Source organism: Nycticebus coucang, chromosome 3 (assembly GCF_027406575.1).
Source record: "Nycticebus coucang isolate mNycCou1 chromosome 3, mNycCou1.pri, whole genome shotgun sequence".
NCBI classification, from domain to species: domain Eukaryota; kingdom Metazoa; phylum Chordata; class Mammalia; order Primates; family Lorisidae; genus Nycticebus; species Nycticebus coucang.
The window spans coordinates 121,191,618-121,213,615 of NC_069782.1; the positions used below are offsets into that span (position 1 = coordinate 121,191,618).

At 36.2% G+C, this 21,998-nt stretch overlaps 1 protein-coding gene across 2 annotated transcripts in view; it reads left to right on the top strand.

Annotated features, from left to right (window-relative positions):
- The window catches only part of TNKS2 (tankyrase 2), a 71,905-nt gene that overhangs the window by 31,853 nt on the left and 18,054 nt on the right, over positions 1-21,998 (top strand). Inside the window, exons 9-19 of one of the 2 annotated variants that reach the window (XM_053583785.1) lie at positions 1,010-1,131; positions 3,225-3,316; positions 3,404-3,482; positions 6,178-6,349; positions 8,599-8,678; positions 13,477-13,622; positions 14,459-14,624; positions 15,875-16,094; positions 18,858-18,967; positions 19,791-19,979; positions 21,739-21,991. In XM_053583785.1, the coding sequence (XP_053439760.1) occupies positions 1,010-1,131; positions 3,225-3,316; positions 3,404-3,482; positions 6,178-6,349; positions 8,599-8,678; positions 13,477-13,622; positions 14,459-14,624; positions 15,875-16,094; positions 18,858-18,967; positions 19,791-19,979; positions 21,739-21,991 (1,629 nt within the window). The remainder of the gene's footprint in view (positions 1-1,009; positions 1,132-3,224; positions 3,317-3,403; positions 3,483-6,177; positions 6,350-8,598; positions 8,679-13,476; positions 13,623-14,458; positions 14,625-15,874; positions 16,095-18,857; positions 18,968-19,790; positions 19,980-21,738; positions 21,992-21,998) is intronic. The other variant, XM_053583786.1, reaches the window with a different exon arrangement.

A 21,998-nucleotide genomic window follows, 5' to 3' on the forward strand; every position in this document is an offset into this window, starting at 1 on the left:
ATTGTTGTTTAGACTAACATTTAATAATTTGAAAGTTTCTGCTTTAGATACTATGAAAATATATTTAATTTTTTCAAGTTGAGTTTTATGCTTTTTATGTGACTGTTTTATTAGATGGTATCCTTTAAAAACAAAGCATTTGAATTGTTTCTATCTTTGACATTACTTTCTGGTTAATTCATGAAGCTATGATATTACATTGTTGTCAGACTGCTGTCTTGTAACCATAGTCTCCAGATCTTAACATCTAATATTCTTTGGTACCTGGACCAAGTTCAGTGGTTTCTGACCATAGTTGAAGTAAATGTAGTGAGAAATAACCATCTAGTTTAGATACTTACACATAGGCAACTTGCATTGGACTTGTATTATTCTGGAATAATAAAGGTTAATGGGTAGTTGCACAAGTCTGATGAGTAAAAGAGAAATCTTGTGAAAATACCCTCTTTTATTTGATCATTATAGGTGGCTCTTAGAAATAACCAGCTTATCTAGTTTCTAATTGTTCGATAGGTATGAGCAAAACTATCTGTTGCCACCATAATGTCAGTATAGGGATTATGATCATCCTTTATTTCTTTACCGATAAAAGAGTTTTGTGCTTTGAAAAATTCTGAGAACTCTCTGGTCTAGGAATAGTGTGCAGTACTCCAGATATCTCTAGACCAGTGGTGCTCAACCTTCCTAATGCCACAACCTTTTAATACAGTTCCTGTGGGTCACGACCCACAGGTTGAGAACCTCTGCTCTAGACCAATTATGAATTAGAGCAGACCATGAATCTGCATGGGCTAAATCTGGGTGTACACTCAGGAATGAATTGGGCCATTGAGAACTAAAGTACCACAGTCTACATTTTCGGGGGTTATATCTGGAGAACATTTTTAGAACTTCATTCTGGCTATGTTGGAAGATTATTTTGAAAATAATTTTAAGGAAAATACTAGATAAGCCCCCACTATCAATCTGAAAATTCTCAAGTAGATTTAAGTGCTTTTTCTTCACCTAGATGAATTTAAAGGCCACTCGTTGCTGCAGGCTGCACGGGAAGCTGATGTTACACGAATCAAAAAACATCTCTCTCTGGAAATGGTGAATTTCAAACATCCTCAAACGCATGAAACAGCATTGGTAATGTTTCAGATTTAAGTTTTTGAAATACAATAACAAAAAACATGCCAAACTAATAATAATTTCCTTCCTCTGTTTAGTAAGAGCATTGTTTTAAAAAATATATAATTTTTTTAAATTAAATTAATGCCTGTACATACATACATGTCAAATACTACCTCACCCCCTAAAAGGCAATACCATTATTAGTTTGAGAATCCTCCCAGGAGAAAAAAAAAATGTATTCTGGTATATATTATACTATATGTAACTTTTTTTATGATAAATGGTATATTTCATTTCCAGTATTGCAGTTTTCTTCAAAATTAGGTGTAAAGTGTGAACACAGTATTTTAGAAGCTACTTCCTTGATAGAGGTAATAATAATTGTGGAGCTGTAACAAAGTCGATATGAATAGAGAACTCTTAAGGAAAAGCAGTCAGAAAAGAATGAGAGCTAGTAGGAATAGGTGACAGGAGATAGGGGAAGAAATGGTGTAATCAGCCACTACCTCAGAAGTAGAAATTTCAAAGAAAAAAGTCCTATTATATGAATTGCACAATGTGCTTTGAGGAGGAGAAGATAATATATTTAGGAACAGATTTCACTCATGGTAATCTTACTTACCTAGTATCTTTATGGTAAAAGTGCTTCCTTATGCCGTAAGTAAACTCTGTGAAATTTATATAGAAACCCATCTATGAGACATTTTGGACGGTTTTGTTACTTGTAAGAAACATTCAAGTAAAAACAAAAATAGCATAGCTATTAATAAGAAATGCTAGAGCAAAATTGAAACCACAACAGCATTAAAACTGTACAGAGAAACTTGAAAAGACTGACATTATGGAATATTTCCTGGTCCGAAAAGCTGATATTACATAATGTTCTCCCCTGAATATTCTGTGCTATTAAACAACCTATTCTTGTAATTAACCTTAAAACATACTAGGAATTAAGTACTGGTTGGTAGTTATGGTGCAGGAGCAGTTTTTTCCACATTTCTAGAGGTCACAGGCATGGTAGGGTACAATTTCAGGTGGATGTAATAAAGAACTTCTGGAAATAAACTGCAGGTATATTTGCTGTCTTTGCTCTCCTGATAGATGTCCTGGGATGATGATACCCATAGCATATCAAAGAAGCTATGTTCACCAATTAGAAACATTGAGGGTAAAGAAATTATTTTGGTGATAGAAACATCAAAGAATGGATCTGCAGCAAAGTCATGAGGATCAGATAGATAAGCTTTATGATTAACAACAGGTTAAAGTCAGAGAACAAATTTCATGTTTACTGTATATTTAGATGTATAATATGCTGAAAAATAACCCAGAACTTTTTATTCATGGATTTTTTTTAGGTTTCCGTTGTAACGTATATACAGTGATTTAGTCATTTATCATTCAGACATTATGGAACACCTCTTGTGCATGAGTATCATCCTAGATGTTGGGGATGCAAAGATGAGGGCTGTGACCATAAGATAGATATTAGGCAAATGCCCACCTCCTTTCTCCCTTTTTCCTCAATACATTGTATATAGATAATGCAGTTTCAAACTCCAGATTGTATCAATTTTCTACCACCAATTTTGTCAAAACAGATAATGCAAGCACTTTATTATGCTGGAGCAGCTAGTTGAGAAAGATGTAAAAACTGCTTAGCTTATCAGCTATTCCATCAGTGTGATTACCAAGCAGAATCCAGAGCTGATGAGTATTTTGTTATTTTGTCATGTAAAGAAGCCCCAACCTTTGGGGTGTTTTCTAACCCTTTAAACATTACATAAACACAAGACTGTTTGAGAATAGTGTTCAGAAAGGGACGTTGGTCCAGGTAATTTAACTTTTTACCCAATAGTGGCTTTTCAAACATACAGGGCAACTATGAAGTTAAATCTGAATATTACATGTCATCTAATAGATAGGATTTTCAGTCTCTGCCAGAATTTGATAATTACTATACACTATCCAATCAGAAGTCAAGAGCAAAGTTAGGTCAAAAATAAAACAAAGAAGTTAAATAACTTCTTGATTGGAAACCCAAATGTTCTTAAGTAAAAATTAGTTATGTGTAGTCTTTGATTAATGCTGCAATTTAAATCATTTAGCATTGTGCTGCTGCATCTCCATACCCCAAAAGAAAGCAAATATGTGAGCTCTTGCTAAGAAAAGGAGCAAACATCAATGAAAAGACTAAAGAGTAAGTATATATTTAATAATTAAATATTATTGACATTTTATTTTTTGGAAAATATCTTTATTGTCTGGCTGACTTTTTCTCTTTAAGATTCTTGACTCCTCTGCACGTGGCATCTGAGAAAGCTCATAATGATGTTGTCGAAGTAGTGGTGAAACATGAAGCAAAGGTATACTTTCTTTTTGGTTATCTTTAGTAATCCAGTGAGTTATTTTTTATTTAGCAGATGAAATGCCTGACTTCGTAAACTATTTACTCTCCCATAAGTATTGCATTTTTCTCTTAATCTACACTTAAAAGTAGTCTTACAAATAACTTTACCGATAACCAAATTTTTGCTAGAAAGTCTATAGGTTTATTCAAATATACCATATTCTTACAGGTCCTTTCTCCATTGACTTTAACCACACTGGTCAAAGATACCCTTAAGAACTTTTTCTGACAGTCCATACTCCAGAATATTGCCAGCTGGAGACATACTGATTCTGACCTATTTTCTTTTCTAGTAGTCTTTACTCACTTAAATCTTCTATTTCTTGATTGCTCTAGCTGTTATTTACTCCAGCCAGTTTTTCTTTCCCTCTTTTATTTCTGTAACTAAGTCTAAAAACTTGAGAAGAAGGAAATAAGCTATTTAAATAATTTGACTAAAAACATTATAGTTCCTCACTGTTCTTTAATTGGCTTTTGCGCACTAAGCATTTTATTCATTGAATAATTATGTTTTCATAAAGGCTAGAAATCATTTCTTACCCAGGAACTTTGAAGAAAGCTACTCAGTAAAAGATACACATAACATTCCAGATTGGAAGAGATGACATTCACCTAATTCAGCAGTTTTCGCAGTTTAGCCACAGATCCTTGCCTTCTTTAGAAAAAATCTTCAATTGAAATTCAGTATATTCTATAACAGAAAAAGAATGGAACTGCTCTGGATGAAGGGAGAAGAAAGGAATAGAGACCCTTTCCCTTGGGTGGCTCCTGCAGCCCTTCCCTAAATTATCTTTGCAGAATAGTTTTCTCATCTGTCCTTTCTTGGGTTTCCATTCTTTCAAAGAAACCAGTTAGAATTTTCCAGATTTTTTTGTGTTGTTTCTCAGTGTCCTGATTTCTCTTTGATTGGGGGAATTCTTGATAATGTATCATCTTGATCTATCCTATTGTAAATTATTAAATAAAATAAAGTTTATTTCCTCTTGACTGCTTGGCATATCTCATTTGTCTCTGTTCTTAACTGTTTGTTGATTCCTTTTTTTGTACATATGGTACATTATTTGAAGATTATCTGAACACGTATTAGATTTGAATTGTGAAACTCAACGAAACAATCTTGTCTAGGGTAATAAACTGTCCACATTTGTCTAGGATCTGGGAATTCCCAGAAACACAGAACTTTAACCTGGAGAAGTCCTGGACAAAATAGGACAGGTTGATAACCCTAACCTTAACACAAAGTGGCATCTGAGTAATGTTTTCAAGTGGATATTTTTCCTATTTCAGTGAATTTGGATATGTGAATAAATAATTTTGCCCTGAGCATTTTTAATCAGCTTTTCAGGTTCTGTGAGAATGGGGACAAGCTATTCAGTTTCAGGTTTTAGGTTCATTTAGTAGGTCTTGGCTATACTGCTATTCAAATATTCTCTCATTCAATGAATATGAATTGGCCAGTGTCTCAAACACTCCGATGTCCACAGGATTGATTACTGAAGAATTAATTTCTTGGTTATGTTGTGAAGAATTATTTTCATGACAAGGGTGGGGGCGAGGATGAAATGGGGCAATCTTATAGGTGATTTTTTTTTTTTATTGTGGAAATGTTCAAAGATACAGCCAAGTTGAAAGAACTTTATAGAGAATAACTATATACCTACCACTTAGGGTCTGTCACTAATATTTTACTGTATTGTTTTATTATATACTGGTTTCTCCCTCTACTTATCAATATATCTGTTTTTCATATTTCAAAGTAAATTGCAGATTACTATACACTTCCTCCTAAATGCTAACATATGCACATCAGCTAGAGTTCAGTATTAGTTTGTAGATCTTTGGGTATAAAATTTACATGCAATGAAATGTACTCATCTTAAATATTCATTTGCTAAATTTTGACTAATGCTGTGTACATAGACCTGTATAACCAAAACTATCAAAATATGGACTATTATCTCTCAGAGGTATTACCCTGTCCCAGGCAATCTCCACCTTGATTTTTTTCTGACATAAATAAGATTTGCCTAGTGTAGGCCTTCATATCCAAGGAATCATACAAAATACACTCTTTTGTGTAAGCTTTTCCACACCATGTAATACTTTGGTGATTCATCCACATATCAATAGCTCGTTCCTTTTTATTGCTGAGGAGTATTCCACTATGTATATGTACCATAAAATAGTTATCTGTACAGATTTTACTTTACCTAACAAATAAGGTAGAAAACTAAGCCAGTAGAAACAAGTGTTTAAATGTTAATATATCTCTGGCTTTTTAGTGACTGTTGTCTGTCTTGGAGTGAACCACATTTTTATGCTTCAGAGATCCATAAAAATACATGGCTTCAACTTTCTTAGGCAATGTGTTTACCTTTAAATTCACAGTGATTGAATCTGTGAATGCTTTAATGCTAAACACAACTGATATTCAGCATCTTACATTTAACCCAAATTAGGTCTTTCTTCTGATGTCAGCCTTCATGAATTGGTAAATTTATGCTCTAGATTTTAGCAAAAATACTTGCTTACTCTATAATAGGCTTCATCAAAGAATTGAGACTTAAATCAGTAGCAAGTGTTCAAAATATAATTGGATTGTTTTAAAGTTTGCATTGCAGGCTGATTTCAACTTTTTCTGCATTTTTAAGGTTAATGCTCTGGATAACCTTGGTCAGACGTCTTTGCACAGAGCTGCACATTGTGGTCATCTGCAAACCTGCCGCCTACTCTTGAGCTATGGATGTGATCCTAACATCATATCCCTTCAGGGCTTTACTGCCTTACAGATGGGAAATGAAAATGTGCAGCAACTGCTTCAAGGTATTAAATGCTTCCAGGAAGTCAGTTTTTTCGAATCAACCTTTATAATTTTTCATGTATCAGGTATTGCAAGTAGGAGTTGGTAATAAAAGTTTTGAGAATTTTTGGCTATTTCTAAACTTACTGCACATTTAATCAACTCACAATCAGTGCCCAAATGTCATTAATTGATAATTTTGATTTTGTTCCAGTAGCATTTTCTGCCCATTTTCTCTAAGTTAAATAGGTTGGCTCTCAAATTTTTATTAAGAGAGCTTTTAAGAATAAGATACAGTAGTTGCTATTTCTGTTTAAAGAAAGGACAACTTCAAAAGGTAGATAATCTCTTAGTTTAACAACCCTAGTGTCACTAATACCCTAAATACTGGCTCTGCTCCTTTATTTTTTTTAATACCCTGTTTATTTAAGGCATATAGAGTTTGTATAAGGTAATCAACTGTGTGGCTTACTAAAATGTACTTAACAAGTGAATGCACTCATATTCAGTACATTATAAAATATTTAGGTCAAATACATACACAGATGGCACAGATTAAACATTTCAACCTAGCAGTCTAATTTCATAAATGTTCAAGTCTATTTGCCTACATCTCTAGCTTTTATTAGAATTTAATGGAGTAGCTTTGACATCTCAGCGCTCAGATGAGAAGAAATGTAATAGATCAAACCTTTCTGTCTTTAATAGTCTTTCTTGATGATTTTTATGCCTGTGGTACAGAAACCACGTTTTGAGAAACGTTGCTTGAGTAGATGAAGGCAGATACAACCCTCTGAAGTTTGCCAAAACCAAACTAACTACAAGCCTACTTTCAAAATTCATTTACTTCCTCATATATGGTGCATTCATTTCAGTGTCAGTTTTGGGGTCAAAACACTAGTCCTATCCAGTTGCCTAGTGATAAAATTTACAGTCCTACCAGTTTTATGCTAAGTATTACTACATATATCTTTTCAACTAGTTTCTTAGAATAAACTATTGAAGTGGAGTATCCAAGTCAAAGAGTAGCATGTAACTCTTAAATTATCTTCTAGAAAGGTTATATGCACTGTTTTACACTCAGTAAAAGTGTAGGAAAGCAACTATTTTCTGTCACCACTGGACATTATGATTCTTTTGTATTTATTTATTTGAATGCCGTGGTGTCGTAGCTCACAGCAACCTCCTATTCAGGCTAGAGTGATCCTCTTGCCTCAGTTTTTCTATCTTTAGTAGAGAAGGGGGTCTCATTGTTGCTCAGGCTGGTCTCAAATTCGTGAGCTCAAGCAATCCACCTGCCTCTGCCTCCCAGAGTGCTGGGATTACAGGCGTGAGCCACCGTGCCTGGCCTCATTGTGATTCTTAATATTTTCCTTGGGTGAATGTTCATGTGTGAATTACAGAAGTGAAAAGATACTTCTTTTAGTGCAAACTAGAGAAATACTGTTGATGTAGCTCTCCATTTCCTTTCTGCCTAATAGTGAATGAAAAATATGATCTCATTTTAATTTGCAATTCTGGTTATAAGTAAGTTGGAGCATATTTTAGTGTGTTTCGAGTATGTATGAATTGCTTATTCATGTCCTTAGCCCATTTGTCTGTTGAGGCTTTCCATGGTATTCATCTCATAAAGACACCTTATGTATTTAAATATATTCTCTTTTGAGATGGCATGTTATGATATGATTTTTTCCATTTTTTTATTTAATGCTATGTTATGGCCTGACATATTTTTCCAAATATGTTTGTTTATTTTGTTCTCAGGTACAAGTGAGATGTTTTCTTCATTTTCTGAGATTTTAAATGAACAATAAACATAGAATTTTAGAGCTGGAAATGACATTAGATATTTTCTGGTCCATTTTCTCTTTCGAACTGAAAAAATTGGAGGCCCGGGAAATTTAGGTGACTTGCCCCAGTTCAGATAGCAAGTTAATCAAAGAACCATGGTTAGATTTATGGCCATTGCTCTCCTAATTTAATACTTTACCATCATTCCACACAGCTTGGTTATAAAGCAGGCTTTTTTTCATCATCTGTTTTGTGTTCTGTCAGATTGCTTATATCACATTTTATGTTTATTATGCACATTTACATATATTGTTTGTATTATATTTTTTAAAGTTTTTAAAGTGTCTTACTACTACATAGAAATTTCCTGCATAATCTACCAAACTGTAAAAGAACTTTACTTTCTGATAAGATGCCTTCTGTAAAGCTTGGCTCCATCTTCTAAATAGAATTTAATTATTCTTTTTCCCTCTCTCTTTAGAGGGTATCCCATTAGGTAATTCAGAAGCAGACAGACAATTGCTGGAAGCTGCAAAGGCTGGAGATGTAGAAACTGTAAAAGTAAGATGTAATCTTATGTTTTTGTTAACTTTGGGTTTTCATTTTGACATTGCTTAATGAATCTGCCCCGTTATAACAAAAAGCCTGGTTATTTATATGCTTAGCAAAGTTTAGTAATATAATTTTGTTCTTCTCTGCAAATAAGTAACGTTGGGTAATGAAAGGAAAAAAATGTTTCAGGCTTGGTGCCTGAAGCTCAAGCAGCTAAAGGCACCAGCCACATACACCAGAGCTGAGTGTATGTAATCCAGCCCAGGCCTGCCAAACAACAATGGCAACCACAACCAAAAACTGGCCAGGTGTCTTGGCAGCGCCTGTGGTCCCAGCTACTTGGGAGGCTGAGGCAAGAGAATCACTTAAGCCTAGGAGTTGGATGTTGCTGTGAGAGTCACAGCACTCTACCCAGGGCAACAGCTGGAGGCTCTGTCTCAAAAAAAAAAAGAAAAGAAAAAGATATGAGAGAAATAAGAAAAATATGTTTCAGTTTCACATTCATCTCAGTAAATAATCACTTTCACAAATTTAAATGAATACATGGCAATACTAAATGGATTTTGCTTAAAGAACCTTGTCGTTTGTTTCTATAAAAGAATAAAGTGTATCAAATTATTGTACCTTATGTTTACATATGACACATAAAACAAGGGAATAAACAATGTCACTTCTGTCTACAGACTTGTTTTTGTTTTTTGTTTTTTGTTTTTTTTTTTGCTCACTCTACCTGTGAGGATCCAGTATTTTAGTACAGTAGTAATGCTCCACTTCTCAAAGTCACTGTCTCCCAGTAATCATCAATTTGTATAGGCTGAGATATTTTTCAGTATTTTTTTAAACGTCAAAACAATCTGAGGAAGGATTACTCTAAGAAGATTGCTGTAAGAGACTTTCAAAAGAGCACTTGTCCTATTTGAGAGGTCACTTACAGGTAATAAGTTTTTTTGTTTTTTTGTTTTTTTTTTTATTTTTTAGAGACAGAATCTCATTCTGTTGCCCTCAGTAGAGTGCTGTGGCATCACAGCTCCCAGCAACCTCCAGCTCTTAGGCTTAGGCGATTCTCTTGCCTCAGCCTCCCAAGTAGCTGGGACTACAGGCACCTGCCACAATGCCCGGCTATTTTTTATTGCAGTTTAGCCGGGCCAGGTTTGAACCCACCACCCTCAGTATTATGGGGCCAGCACCCTACTCACTGAGCCAAAGGTGCTACCTGACAGGTAATACGTTTTATGAAAAAGTTAAATGTATTGGTTTTGTTGATCACAGAAGTACCAATTTGAGAAAATTTTATTATTTCTGTGTAATGTTTCAATCCTAAACAGATCCATTCCACAAAATCAGTAATTTTAGATTTCCAGAGAAAGAAATATAAATGTTGGTCTTACTTGAACTGGAACTTCAAGGGAATTTATTCATTGTCTTTTTAAATGAAGAGCTTTCTAGAAATAGATTTAAAAATTCGTGTGATCCTTTCCTGTTACTTTGAATAGTGGATAGTGTAGACGTCTCAAATAACTTAAGGTTTTTTATTTTTTAAATTCATTTTTCAAAGATAAATGCTGCACAGACATGGTGGCTCACATCTGTAATCCTACCACATAGGGAGGCCACGTGGGAGGATCACTTGGTAACAGGAGTTCAAGACCACCTGAGGCAACATAGCAAGACCCTCCAGGTCTATAAAAAGTAAGAAAGTAGTATGATATGGCTTGTGCCTGTAGTCACAGCTACTCAGGAGGCTGAGGCAGGAGGATAGCTTGCACCTCAAGAGTCCAAAGCTGCATTTAGCTATGATTGTATTGTTGTATTCCAGCCTAAGTGACAGAACAAGACCATGCCTCAAAAAAAGAAAAGAAAAAGAAAATGTTGGGCAGCGCCCATAGCTCAGTGGGTAGAGTGCCAGCCACATACACCGAGGGTGGCGGGTTCAAACCCAGCCTGGGCCAACTAAAAAACAATGGCAACTGCAACAGAAAAAATAGCGAGGTATTGTAATGGGCACCTGTAGTCCCAGCTACTTGGGAGGCTGAGGCAAGAGAATCTCGTATGCCCAAGAGTTGGAGTTTGCTATGAGCTGTGATGCCATGGCACTCTACCCAGGGTGACAGCTTGAGACTCTGTCTCAAAAAAATAAGAAAAAGGCTCAGTGTAGCTCAGCTGCTAGGGCATCAGTCACATAACACCAGCGCTGACAGGTTCAAACCCAGCCCAGGCCTGCTAAACAACGACAACTACAACAAAAAAATAGCTGGGCATTGTAGTGGGCGCCTGTAGTCTCAGCTACTTGGGAGGCTGAGGCAAGAGAATTGCTTAAACCCAAGAGTTTGAGGTTGCTGTGAGCTGTGATGCCGTGGCACTCTACTGAGGATGACATACTGAAATTGTCTCAAAAAAAAAAAAATGATAGTATAATGCAATTTTATTTGACTTGCTTTATTCTCACCCTTAATAGTCACCTTTCTTTAATAAGAGGTTAAAAGGATATTGTTTGTTACTGATGACTTGTGCGAAAACAAAGCACATGAGTTAAAAGCTAGTGAGCAGAGGGGTTTTTTGTTTGCAAGAGATGTGATGAAAATTAAGTTAAAAACAACTAGGTAAAGGGCAGCTAGCTTATTTTTTTGTGTATGTGGACAAGGAGAGTAATACAAAATTTAAAATACTCATTCACTTAATATATGTTGAAGAGCATAAAACTAGAATAAACAAAACTTTTGTTTTCTAAACCTTGTTTTCATAAAGATAGAGGGAGTCTAGAGGAGGAGATGGATGAAAAGATGAGATTAGGGCAGAAATTGGACTTAGAGAACAGAAAAAGGCCATTGGATTGAGAAAGACTGTCTCTCCCCATGATAGGCATCAGGCTATCTTCTCTGCTGCTTTTAAAATCACCTGATGGAAATTCATCTCTATTAGCCTTTCCATTTCTTGTCTATCTCTAGGCAGATGACTCTGTATGAGTCATGGGACAACATCTGCATATTACCCAGTAAATACTTGAATATATGCTCAGTTGTGTTTGGTTGTGGTTCTGTGGTACAACCTTAAAACATCAGGCTAGATAACTTTTTTTAGGCACCTACTATTAGAAACCTGTCTCAAAGTGGACAAAATTAAACTGAGAAATAGATAATAAAATAACCTATGACAACTACCAAGCCCAGCAGCACCTGGTACCCGGGTTAAAAATACTCATTCCTGGGCAGCGCCTGTGGCTGAGTCTGTAAGGCGCCAGCCCCATATACCGAGGGTGGCGGGTTCAAACCCAGCCCCGGCCAAACTGCAACCAAGAGATAGTTTGGCGCCTATAGTCCCAGCTACTCGGGAGGCTGAGGCAGGAGAATCGCTTAAGCCCAGGAGTTGGAGGTTGCTGTGAGCTGTGTGAGGCCACAGCACTCTACCGAGGGCCATAAGGTAAGACTCTGTCTCTACAAAAAAAAAAAAAATATTCATTTCTGGAGACCCAACTTTGTACCTGCTGAAATACCATCTCTTGACTGGGACTCTGAATCTGTGTATCTAACAAGTTCTTATTTGGGTAGCACAGGAAACCTTTCCCAGTCCAGTGATTAAACCCCTTCAGGTAAGCCCACTGATAGCTGGCTCCTTTGGTTTATTGAGCGTAAAAGAATGCCTGCTTTTAGCATAGCTTAGTAAAAAGGGGGAAAGAGTTTTTACCAATACTGGGATTCTTTTGACTCTTTGAACACTGTGATTTATTATCTATGTTGATTTTCTTCCCCACACTTACATGCTTTTCATGCAAAATACTCTTAAGTAAGTATTTTGAGTGTTACTCTTAACAGCCTTTCTCACCCAGGCTTCCTCATCTGAACCAAAGAACACAGCAAATTACTTGAGTGACTGTTCCCTTAATTCTCCCAAGGACTGTACATAACCATTAGTATTCTGTTAGTTAATTTATTAAATATTGTGCAGTATGATTCTCTTTAGTGTGGTTCCTGACCATCAGTATCATCCAGGCCCTCCCACAGTCACACTGAAATAGAAAATTTGGGAGTGGGAACCATTGCACATGAAAGTTTGAGAACCACTTGGTCTAGCATAGTACCTACACCTCTCAAACTTTAATGTGCTCACAGATAACCTGCAGATCTTATTAAAATGCAGGTTCTGACTCAGTATGGATCCAAGATTCTGAATTTTTAAAAAGCCTCTTCATGATTCTGGTACTACTATGATCCAGTGTATTTCTAAGTAAATTTGCCACAAAATGGAAGTAATAGTTGGTTGATAATTGACACTTAGGTTAACTTTATGTAAATAGTAGTGGTAATGATAGAATTTTACCTACTAACTTTAGAAAAAGCAGAATATTCAGGAATAGATGAGGGGACCAGAGAGATTCCCAATAAATAACAAGGTGAAAGAAGAATAGTGACTAGTGGCTTGGTGCCCATAGCACAGTGGTTACGGTGCTGGCCACATGCGCTGAGGCTGGTGGGCTCCCAACAATGACATCTGCAACAACAACAAAAAAAATAACTGGGTGCTGTGGCGGGCGCCTGTAGTCCCAGCTACTTGGGAGGCTGAGGCAAGAGAATCGCTTAAGCCCACGAGTTGGAGGTTGCTGTGAGCTATGATGCTACGGCACTCTACCAAGGGCAACATAATGAGACTCTGTCTCAAAAAGAAGTAAAAAAAAAAAAGAATAGTGAGTAGTTTATGGAATACAGATTTAATGAGAAAAGAAAAGTCAGACATTTTGAGGTTTCTACTAAATTAATTGAAACAAGAAATGAGAATATATAGTATCATGTGTATACTGTGTTCTGTCCTACAGAAACTGTGTACTGTTCAGAGTGTCAACTGCAGAGACATTGAAGGGCGTCAGTCTACACCACTCCATTTTGCAGCGGGGTATAATAGAGTATCTGTGGTAGAATATCTGCTGCAACATGGAGCCGATGTGCATGCTAAAGATAAAGGGCAAGTACCAGCAACTGTTGTGGCCTCTCTTTTCCTTATCTGAAAATATTTTTATGAAAATTGGTAGCTCTGTTTTCCCCCCAAAGGAAATCCGTTTCCTGACATTGGCTTAAGTATTGCTTCTTAATTTCTGTTAAGATTTTACAATGGTTAGCATTTGTATAAAGACTTGCATAATTCCTTAAATTTTGTAATAGCCAAGGAGATCACAGCAATTATAGTATTAGTTGGGGGGAGGGGCTTAGCGTTTGTTTGTTTTTTTCCCACATTAATAGGAGGGTACATGTGATTAGGTTTTTTTGTTTGTTTGTTTTAGTTTGTAAGATAAAGTCTGAGTTGCAGTTGAACTGGGTTTGTTTTTGTTTGTTTATTTTTGGCTCCTGAGCAGGAACATAAATGCTGGACCCTCAGATTAAAAGTCTGACGTCCTGGCTCAGCGCCTATGGCTCAAGCGGCTAAGGCGCCAGCCATGTGCACCTGAGCTGGCGGGTTCGAATCCAGCCTGGGCCCGCCAAACAACAATGACCGCTGCAACCAAAAAATAGCCGGGCTTTGTGGCGGGCGCCTGTAGTCCCAGCTACTTGGGAGGCAGAGACAGGAGACTCGCTTGAGCCCAGGAGTTTGAGGTTGCTGTGAGCTATAATGCCATAGCACTCTAACCAGGGCGACAGCTTGAGGCTCTGTCTCAAAAAAAAAAAAGTCTGACGTCCTATTGACTGAGCTGTTTGGGCATAGTGCTAATTTTTAATATAGGATATTTTTAAATTTTCATTGAGGATATTTACTTAAAACCTATCTTTCTCTGCCATTATTGCTCATTTAACTTTTCATTTCAGAGGTCTTGTACCTTTGCACAATGCTTGTTCTTATGGACATTATGAAGTTGCAGAACTTCTTGTAAAGCATGGAGCAGTAGTTAATGTAGCTGATTTATGGAAATTTACACCTTTACATGAAGCTGCAGCAAAAGGAAAATATGAAATTTGCAAACTTCTACTCCAGGTATATTTTGGTACTTCTATGGATGGTGTGAACTACATAGAATATGTTTATGATTTTTTTAATGACTATATATTAAAAAGTAGTAAGAACATGGGAAACAAAGTTATCTAATTCTATGCCCAAATTTCAAAATAGTTGTCATAATCACTTTTATATTTTAATTCTCAAGTACATTTATCACCCCTAGACTTATTTCTGTATGTTGTAAAATATCATCATGTGATAGTTCTTTGATTATTATCTTTATTTTTCAATACTTTAACCTCAAATTATTTGGTGAATTATTATAAGTCAGATTTATTTACTGTTGATAAAATGTTATATACTTTATTTTACTATTCATAAAAAGTAAAAGCAATATAACATGAAAAGTTAATTTTTTTTTAAAGAGACTTTTTTTTTTGACAGTCTCACTTTGTCACCCTTAGTAGAGTGCCGTTTCATCATAGCTCACAGCAACCTCAAACCCTTGGGCTCAAGAGATCCTCTTGACTCAGCCTCCCAGGTAGTTGGGACTACAGGCGCCTGCCACAACATTTTTTTAGAGACAGGGTGTCGCTCTGGCTCAGGCTGGTCTCAAACTTGTGAGCTCAAGCAGTCCACCTGCCTTGGCCTCCCAGAGTGCTAGGATTACAGTTATGAGCCACTATATTAATGCATTTTAAAACCTAGTAATATCTAGGCAGTGCCTGTGGCTCAGTGAGTAGGACACCGGCCCCATATACTGAGGGTGGTGGGTTTAAACCCAGCCCCAGCCAAACTGTAACAACAACAAAAAAAAAATAGCCAGGCAGGCAATGCCTGTCACAGGCTCAAAGGGGTAGGGCGCCAGCACCATCTGCCAGAGGTAGCGGGTTCAAACCCAGCCCCGGCCAGAAACTGCAAAAAAAAAAAAAAAAATAGCCGGGCGTTGCGGCAGGTGCCTGTAATCCCAGCTACTTGGGAGGCTGAGACAATAGAATCACTTAAGCCCAAGAGCTGGAGGTTGCTGTGAGCTGTGACAACATGGCACTCTACTGAGGGCAACAAAGTGAGACTCTTGTCTCTAAAAAAAAAAAAAAAACCTAGTAATATTTAACAGCTTCTGTTCTCTTTTTATTCTAGTTTTCTGTACATAAATTAAATGTTATTAACAATGATCTTAACCTTTAAGGTAGACTCAGTATAAAATGATTTTGACTATTTTCTCACTGACCAAGGGCCGCACTGAACCCAATTCCTCTCCCTTCCTATTTTTTTTACATGTCCAGCATGGTGCAGACCCTACAAAGAAAAATAGGGATGGAAATACTCCTTTGGATCTTGTTAAAGATGGAGATACAGATATCCAAGATCTACTTAGGGGAGATGCAGCTTTACTAGATGCTGCCAAGAAGGGTTGTTTAGCCAGAGTAAAGAAGTTGTCTTCACCTGATAACGTGAATTGTCGTGATACCCAAGGCCGGCATTCAACACCTTTACATTTAGCAGGTGAGTGAGTGAAGTTTGACAGAGACTGGTGACATCTAGGATTCATTTTATGTGAGTAAAATATTTCCTGTACCTAAACTTGAAAAATTCAAATCAGGTATCTTCTAATGCTACCATTATAGTCTACAATATATTCATCCAGGCCAACTGTACCTCAAGCTGTTAGCCAAGTTCCTATTCACTTTAGTACTAGTATTGTTGCATTCAGTAAGAACAGTTGAGACAGGCTCTGCCAGTCACTATGCGCTTTGGGAATCATTATTCCAAATCACCATTTTGTTTGTATAATCTTTAATGTGTGAGATCTTTTGTTTGTATCATCTTTAGAATGGCTTAAACTAGCTTTCCTCATGGGAAATTAAAGCTATCCATTCTTCTGATGATCTCTACTAAGCACAGGAAGTTACATAAATCTCTTTCCAGTTATGTGTTGTTATAATTTATTTGCAAGGGCTACCTTAACAAAATAGCAAAGACCAGGTGGCGTAACAAACAAATTTCTTTTCTCACATTTCTGGGGAGTGGAAGTCAGAACTCAAGGTACGAGCAAGAGTTGGTGTCTCTTAAAGCCTCTCTCCTTGGCTTACAGATGACTGCTCTCTAGCTATGTCCTCAAATAGGACCTGGTATCAATATGTGTCCTAGTCATCTCTTTTTATAAGGACACCGGTCAGATTAGGTTAGAGCTCACCCCAACTGTCTCATTTTAATTTAATTAGCTCTTCAAAGGCCCTAACTCCAAATACAATCACTTTCAAATTTACTGGGGTTAGGGCTTCAACATAAGAATTTGGTGGAGGGGCATTGGTGTGCTCCCACTTACTTAATGGGCGCAATATAGGGATGTATGGCACACCTTTTGGGTGGTAGACACAACTACATGATGGATTCTCCCTAAACAAATTCAAATAATGTGACCTGGTTGTTTGTATCCTCACATTAACCTGAAATAAAAAAAAAAAAAAAAAGAAAGGGAGAGACACAGTTCATTCCATAAAATTTGTTCTAGGTTTTCACTCATAAAATTGGCACAGTGTACCTTTGTTTTTAGTGCAAGTGTGTAACATTGTGGTTTCAGTATAAGTTTTTCACTTCACTGGAGTTCCATCATAGACACAGTTGATTCATAGAAGTTTGTCTAAATGTGCATTGCTTAAACGTGGTTTAAAAAGAAAGAAAAAAACGTAATGTCAGTGTTTCTGCCACTTTGTAATATGGGAGATGGAATCTATTCTCAGTTCAGTCTTAGAATATAACTTAGTATGTTAATGTTCAGAAGGTAATTTTGATTATGTATGATTTTACTTTAAATTCTCATTCCATGTAAGTTGAGACCCCACTGTCCAAGGAAATAAATTACTTCATAAATGCTAACATGTAAGAAAAAGTTTTACTGCTTCTGCTGGCTATCAGGAGTTTCTAGTCCGTTTAAGATATGACCTGACTTTTGACTGGAAATTGTGCTATGCGTATTTACATTAGCTTTTATATCTCTATTGCATTTCACCTGGAACATCTGACATTACTATTTATTTCCATGTTTTCTTTCTTTCTTTCTTTTTTTTTTTTCTTTTATAGATAGAGTCTCACTTTATTGCCCTCAGTAGAGTGCGGTGGCGTCACAGCTCATAGCAACCTCCAACTTCTGGGCTTAGGCGATTCTCTTGCCTCAGCCTCCTGAGTAGCTGGGACTACAGACGCCTGTCAGAACACCCGGCTATTTTTTTTGTTGCAGTTTGGTCAGGGCCGGGTTCAAACTCACCACTCTCAGTATTTGGAGCCGGTGCCCTACCCACTGAGCCACAGGTGCTGCCCATCCATGTTTTCTTTATAAGTCACAAGTATGTTATATGCACAAAATACTTCTGCCTTCTTGTGCAGTGTTAAATATCATACCATGAGACCTGGACTTTTAATTAGATTAGTGAAATATTTAGTTTATGGTAGTTTTATAGTTGTGTTTTCTTTGCTTGATTATCTTAAATTATTTTGCTTTAGACCCTCAAGCAAAAAGATTAAAAATACAAAAAAATTAATGTAAATAAAGTATTTGAACCATTTTTAAGTGACATCCCATTTTTTTGTTGGCAGAGTTAAGTTCAGATTTGCTTCCTGTCCCTGATTATTTGTCAAATAAAATATACTTTAACCTTAGGGTATTTACTGAGTGAAGACAGCTGACAAGCTGACAGCTGGGAGACTGTGGCATGTTTCCAAAATACTGTTTTGCTTTATGGTTTTAGCAACATACAAGACTTGCAGAGATGTGTACTCCTATGTTCTTTCTAGCAAAAAGCATGTTCTTATGGCCTTTTAGGGAAAAGAGCTCTGAGACCTACTCGGATGTGCTGCCTCCTGCTCTGCAGCCAGTTGCCATACCTAAATTGATCCTTAAATGATTGGATATCTTTAACTTGCAGCCCTGGAGACCATGTACTTGATTTCAGGAATTGCTGTGTAACAAGCATGAAGACAAGGACTTTAGTAGGAAGGTTTTAAAGGAAAGATACAAGCAAATCAATCAATACAATTTCAGGAGTCTCTGAAATCAGTGGATATCACCAAAAGCTTCCAGCTTGAGGACAGTGGAGAATTTTTAGAAGATAAATCAGTAGATTCCAATGAAAAATTTTAGATTTATATAATATAAAATATCTTTGTTTTTCTTAATATCTGTGCTTGATAAATTTATATAAATACATACACTGGGTATGGCTTTTTTAATATTAACAAGTAAATAATTTTCATTCTTTTCTAAATTAGCTGGTTATAATAATTTAGAAGTTGCAGAGTACTTGTTACAACATGGAGCTGATGTGAATGCCCAAGACAAAGGAGGACTTATTCCTTTACATAATGCAGCATCTTATGGGGTAAGTTCTTCTGTCTTACCTTTAAAATATGTGGAATTTTGAAAGTCAAAGTCAGTGTTGCAGTTCAAATGGAACATTTAGTTTGACTTTGTCATTATATGAGAGCTAAAGAAGTTAAATGTCTGAGTTTTAGTTCTGAATCTGTTACTGTAAGCTTGCTCTGTAATATGCAGCATATTTGTGTCATTTGTCTTAATCTTCCTTAACACCTGTCTCTTACTTTCAGTGAGATACTGATGATATTTATTTGTTGATAAACAGAAAACCCATTGGGTTTCATAGGAATCTGGAGAGATTCTGAATTCTTAACTTATAACAACCCTGATTCAGAATTGACCATCTTTAATGATATAATGTGAATAATTGAGAAAAGCTACTACTTTATAAATTGATGCTAAGCAGTTACAACATTTGAATAAATTAGAAATCATTAAAATCATATTAGTTTAGTTTCTTCTATGTAGAATTCTTTTTTTTTTTTTAAACAAATACTTTATTCTTTTTATATTTATTTATTTATTTATTTTTATTTTTGGCCGAGACTGGGTTTGAACCCACCACCTCTGGCATATGGGACTGGCGCCCTACCCCTTTGAGCCACAGACGCTGCCCTAGAATTCTTAATTATTTTCTAGTTTCTTAAGTTATTGAAATGTCTACTATAATTTTTAATCAGCTACCCATAAATTATGATGTTGGGGAGAAACAGTTTTCCAGGTTAAGTTTGAAAATGTGGAAGTAAGTACATAACTAGTTTCTTCTTAGGAAATAAAGTATAGTAAAATAATATTTCAGACTGTAATAGGAGTATTTTCTTTTACAGCACGTAGATGTAGCAGCTTTACTAATAAAATATAACGCATGTGTCAATGCCACGGACAAATGGGCTTTCACACCTTTGCATGAAGCAGCACAAAAGGGACGAACACAGCTGTGTGCTTTACTGTTGGCCCACGGAGCTGATCCTACTCTGAAAAATCAGGAAGGACAAACACCTTTAGATTTAGTTTCAGTAAGTCATGGGCTCTTTGAAAAATCTCAGTGCTTTCCTGACTTTTTTGAATTCATGTAATATTGTATAAAATGTCTTTATAGTGAATGTGGCAAAATGTAGTTTTTAAACCAATCTTAAATTTAGCACTTCTTTGATATTAAAACATAATAAGTAAATAATAGAATTATCACTCTCCTCAGCCTTTTGGCCAAGATCACGTGTACAATTATCAGTGAATTATTAATATATACTGATTACTTTGGAAATAGGAAAAAGAAGTACATAGTACAACTGCTTACATTATTTGGGAAACTAAACAGGCCCAGGCCCTCAACAATTGCTGTTACAGTGCACAGTCAGCACAGATAGTACAGATCACGGGTCTTAAGAACTCACCTGGGAACATTGCCCACAAAGCCTGCTATATACTGTAGAGAGTCCCTTCCCTCCTATACTGCTTCATCCCAAAGTTCTTGTTGCTTATCCCACCAAACTGTTCCTAAAACAACCCTGTACTCTAGTTTTCTGTGGAGGTCCTTTTTTTTACCATTCCCTCTTACCAGAGTTCAAACAGACCTGGTCCAAAATTCCAGCTCTTCCTCTTATAGTTTGTACAGTCTTAAATGTTGCCTAACCTCTAAGCTTTGGTTATATAATATATATTTAATATATATAAATAGTGATAAAATATATCTGGTTATCATGAGAATTAAATGAGGGTAATATACTTAAAGTCCTTGATGTGATATCAGGTACATTAGAAGCACCTAATAATAGTACTATTATTATGAACAAATTTTAGGTACAGACTGTGAGTGCCCTGGGAATGCACAGGCTAGGGGGAAGAGTAAGGTACAGGATTGGAATACGCAATACAAATGACTAACCGTGAAAACAAGTACTGACTTGACTTCTTGCTGAATGTTAATTGCTTACTGTCTTTTTTTTTTTTAATACAGAACTAGAGCTTATAATACTTAGTTTCCTGTTGAGCATTGTGAAAGAATGGTTTATGTCACTAATTAGACAAATTATGTACCAGTAAATTTGGGGGCTTTATTCATTCTAGTGGATTTGTTAAAATTATCTTTACTACCCCTACCACCAAAAAAAAACCTTTCAGTTTGGAAGAACAAAAAGATCACTGAATATTTCCCAAAAAATGAAAAATTATGTTTGCATAAGTTCCATGTAGGTTAAATTACTTCTTTCAGGTTTAAAAGCTATTAGTTTTTTAAATTGGCATTTCTGTAATTCATTTTAGTGCTTTTCAGTAATGATATTAGATGTAGGATTTTGATCATGCTTTGCCACATTTAACAGTTTTATTTTGATTATATGTTTTGGGAGAGATGTTACAAATTATATTTTATATTCAATAACAGTTTAGGTGAATATAGTTTGAGTATCCCTTACCTGAAATGCTTGGGACCAGAAGTGTTTCAGGGTTTTTTTCAGATTTTTGAAGTATTTGTATTATACTTGCTGTTAATCATCTCAAACCCAAAATGCTCCAGTGAGTGTCTCCTTTGACTGTCTTGTCAGTACTCAGAAAGTTTAAGATTTTGGAGCATTTCAGGTTTTTGATTTTTAGATTTGATGTGCTCAACCTGTTTTCTTTACTTTTTACAGTAAGGTAATCAATTTTTCTATACAATAACAGTTCTGTTGCAGATTTGCTAGATTTTTTCATATTTTAAAATACATTGTATTAGATGTGATAGAATTTTAAAATTTGCTTATGGGACATTTTGTGTCTGTCTCACATGTACCATAGGCCGATGATGTCAGTGCTCTCTTGACAGCAGCCATGCCCCCTTCTGCCCTACCTTCATGTTACAAACCTCAAGTGCTCAATGGTCTGAGAAGCCCAGGAACCACTGCAGATGCTCTGTCTTCAGGTCCATCCAGCCCATCAAGCCTTTCTGCAGCCAGCAGCCTTGACAACTTATCTGGGAGTTTTTCAGAACTGTCTTCAGTAGTTAGTTCAAGTGGAACAGAGAGTACTTCCAGTTTAGAGAAAAAAGAAGGTGAGAT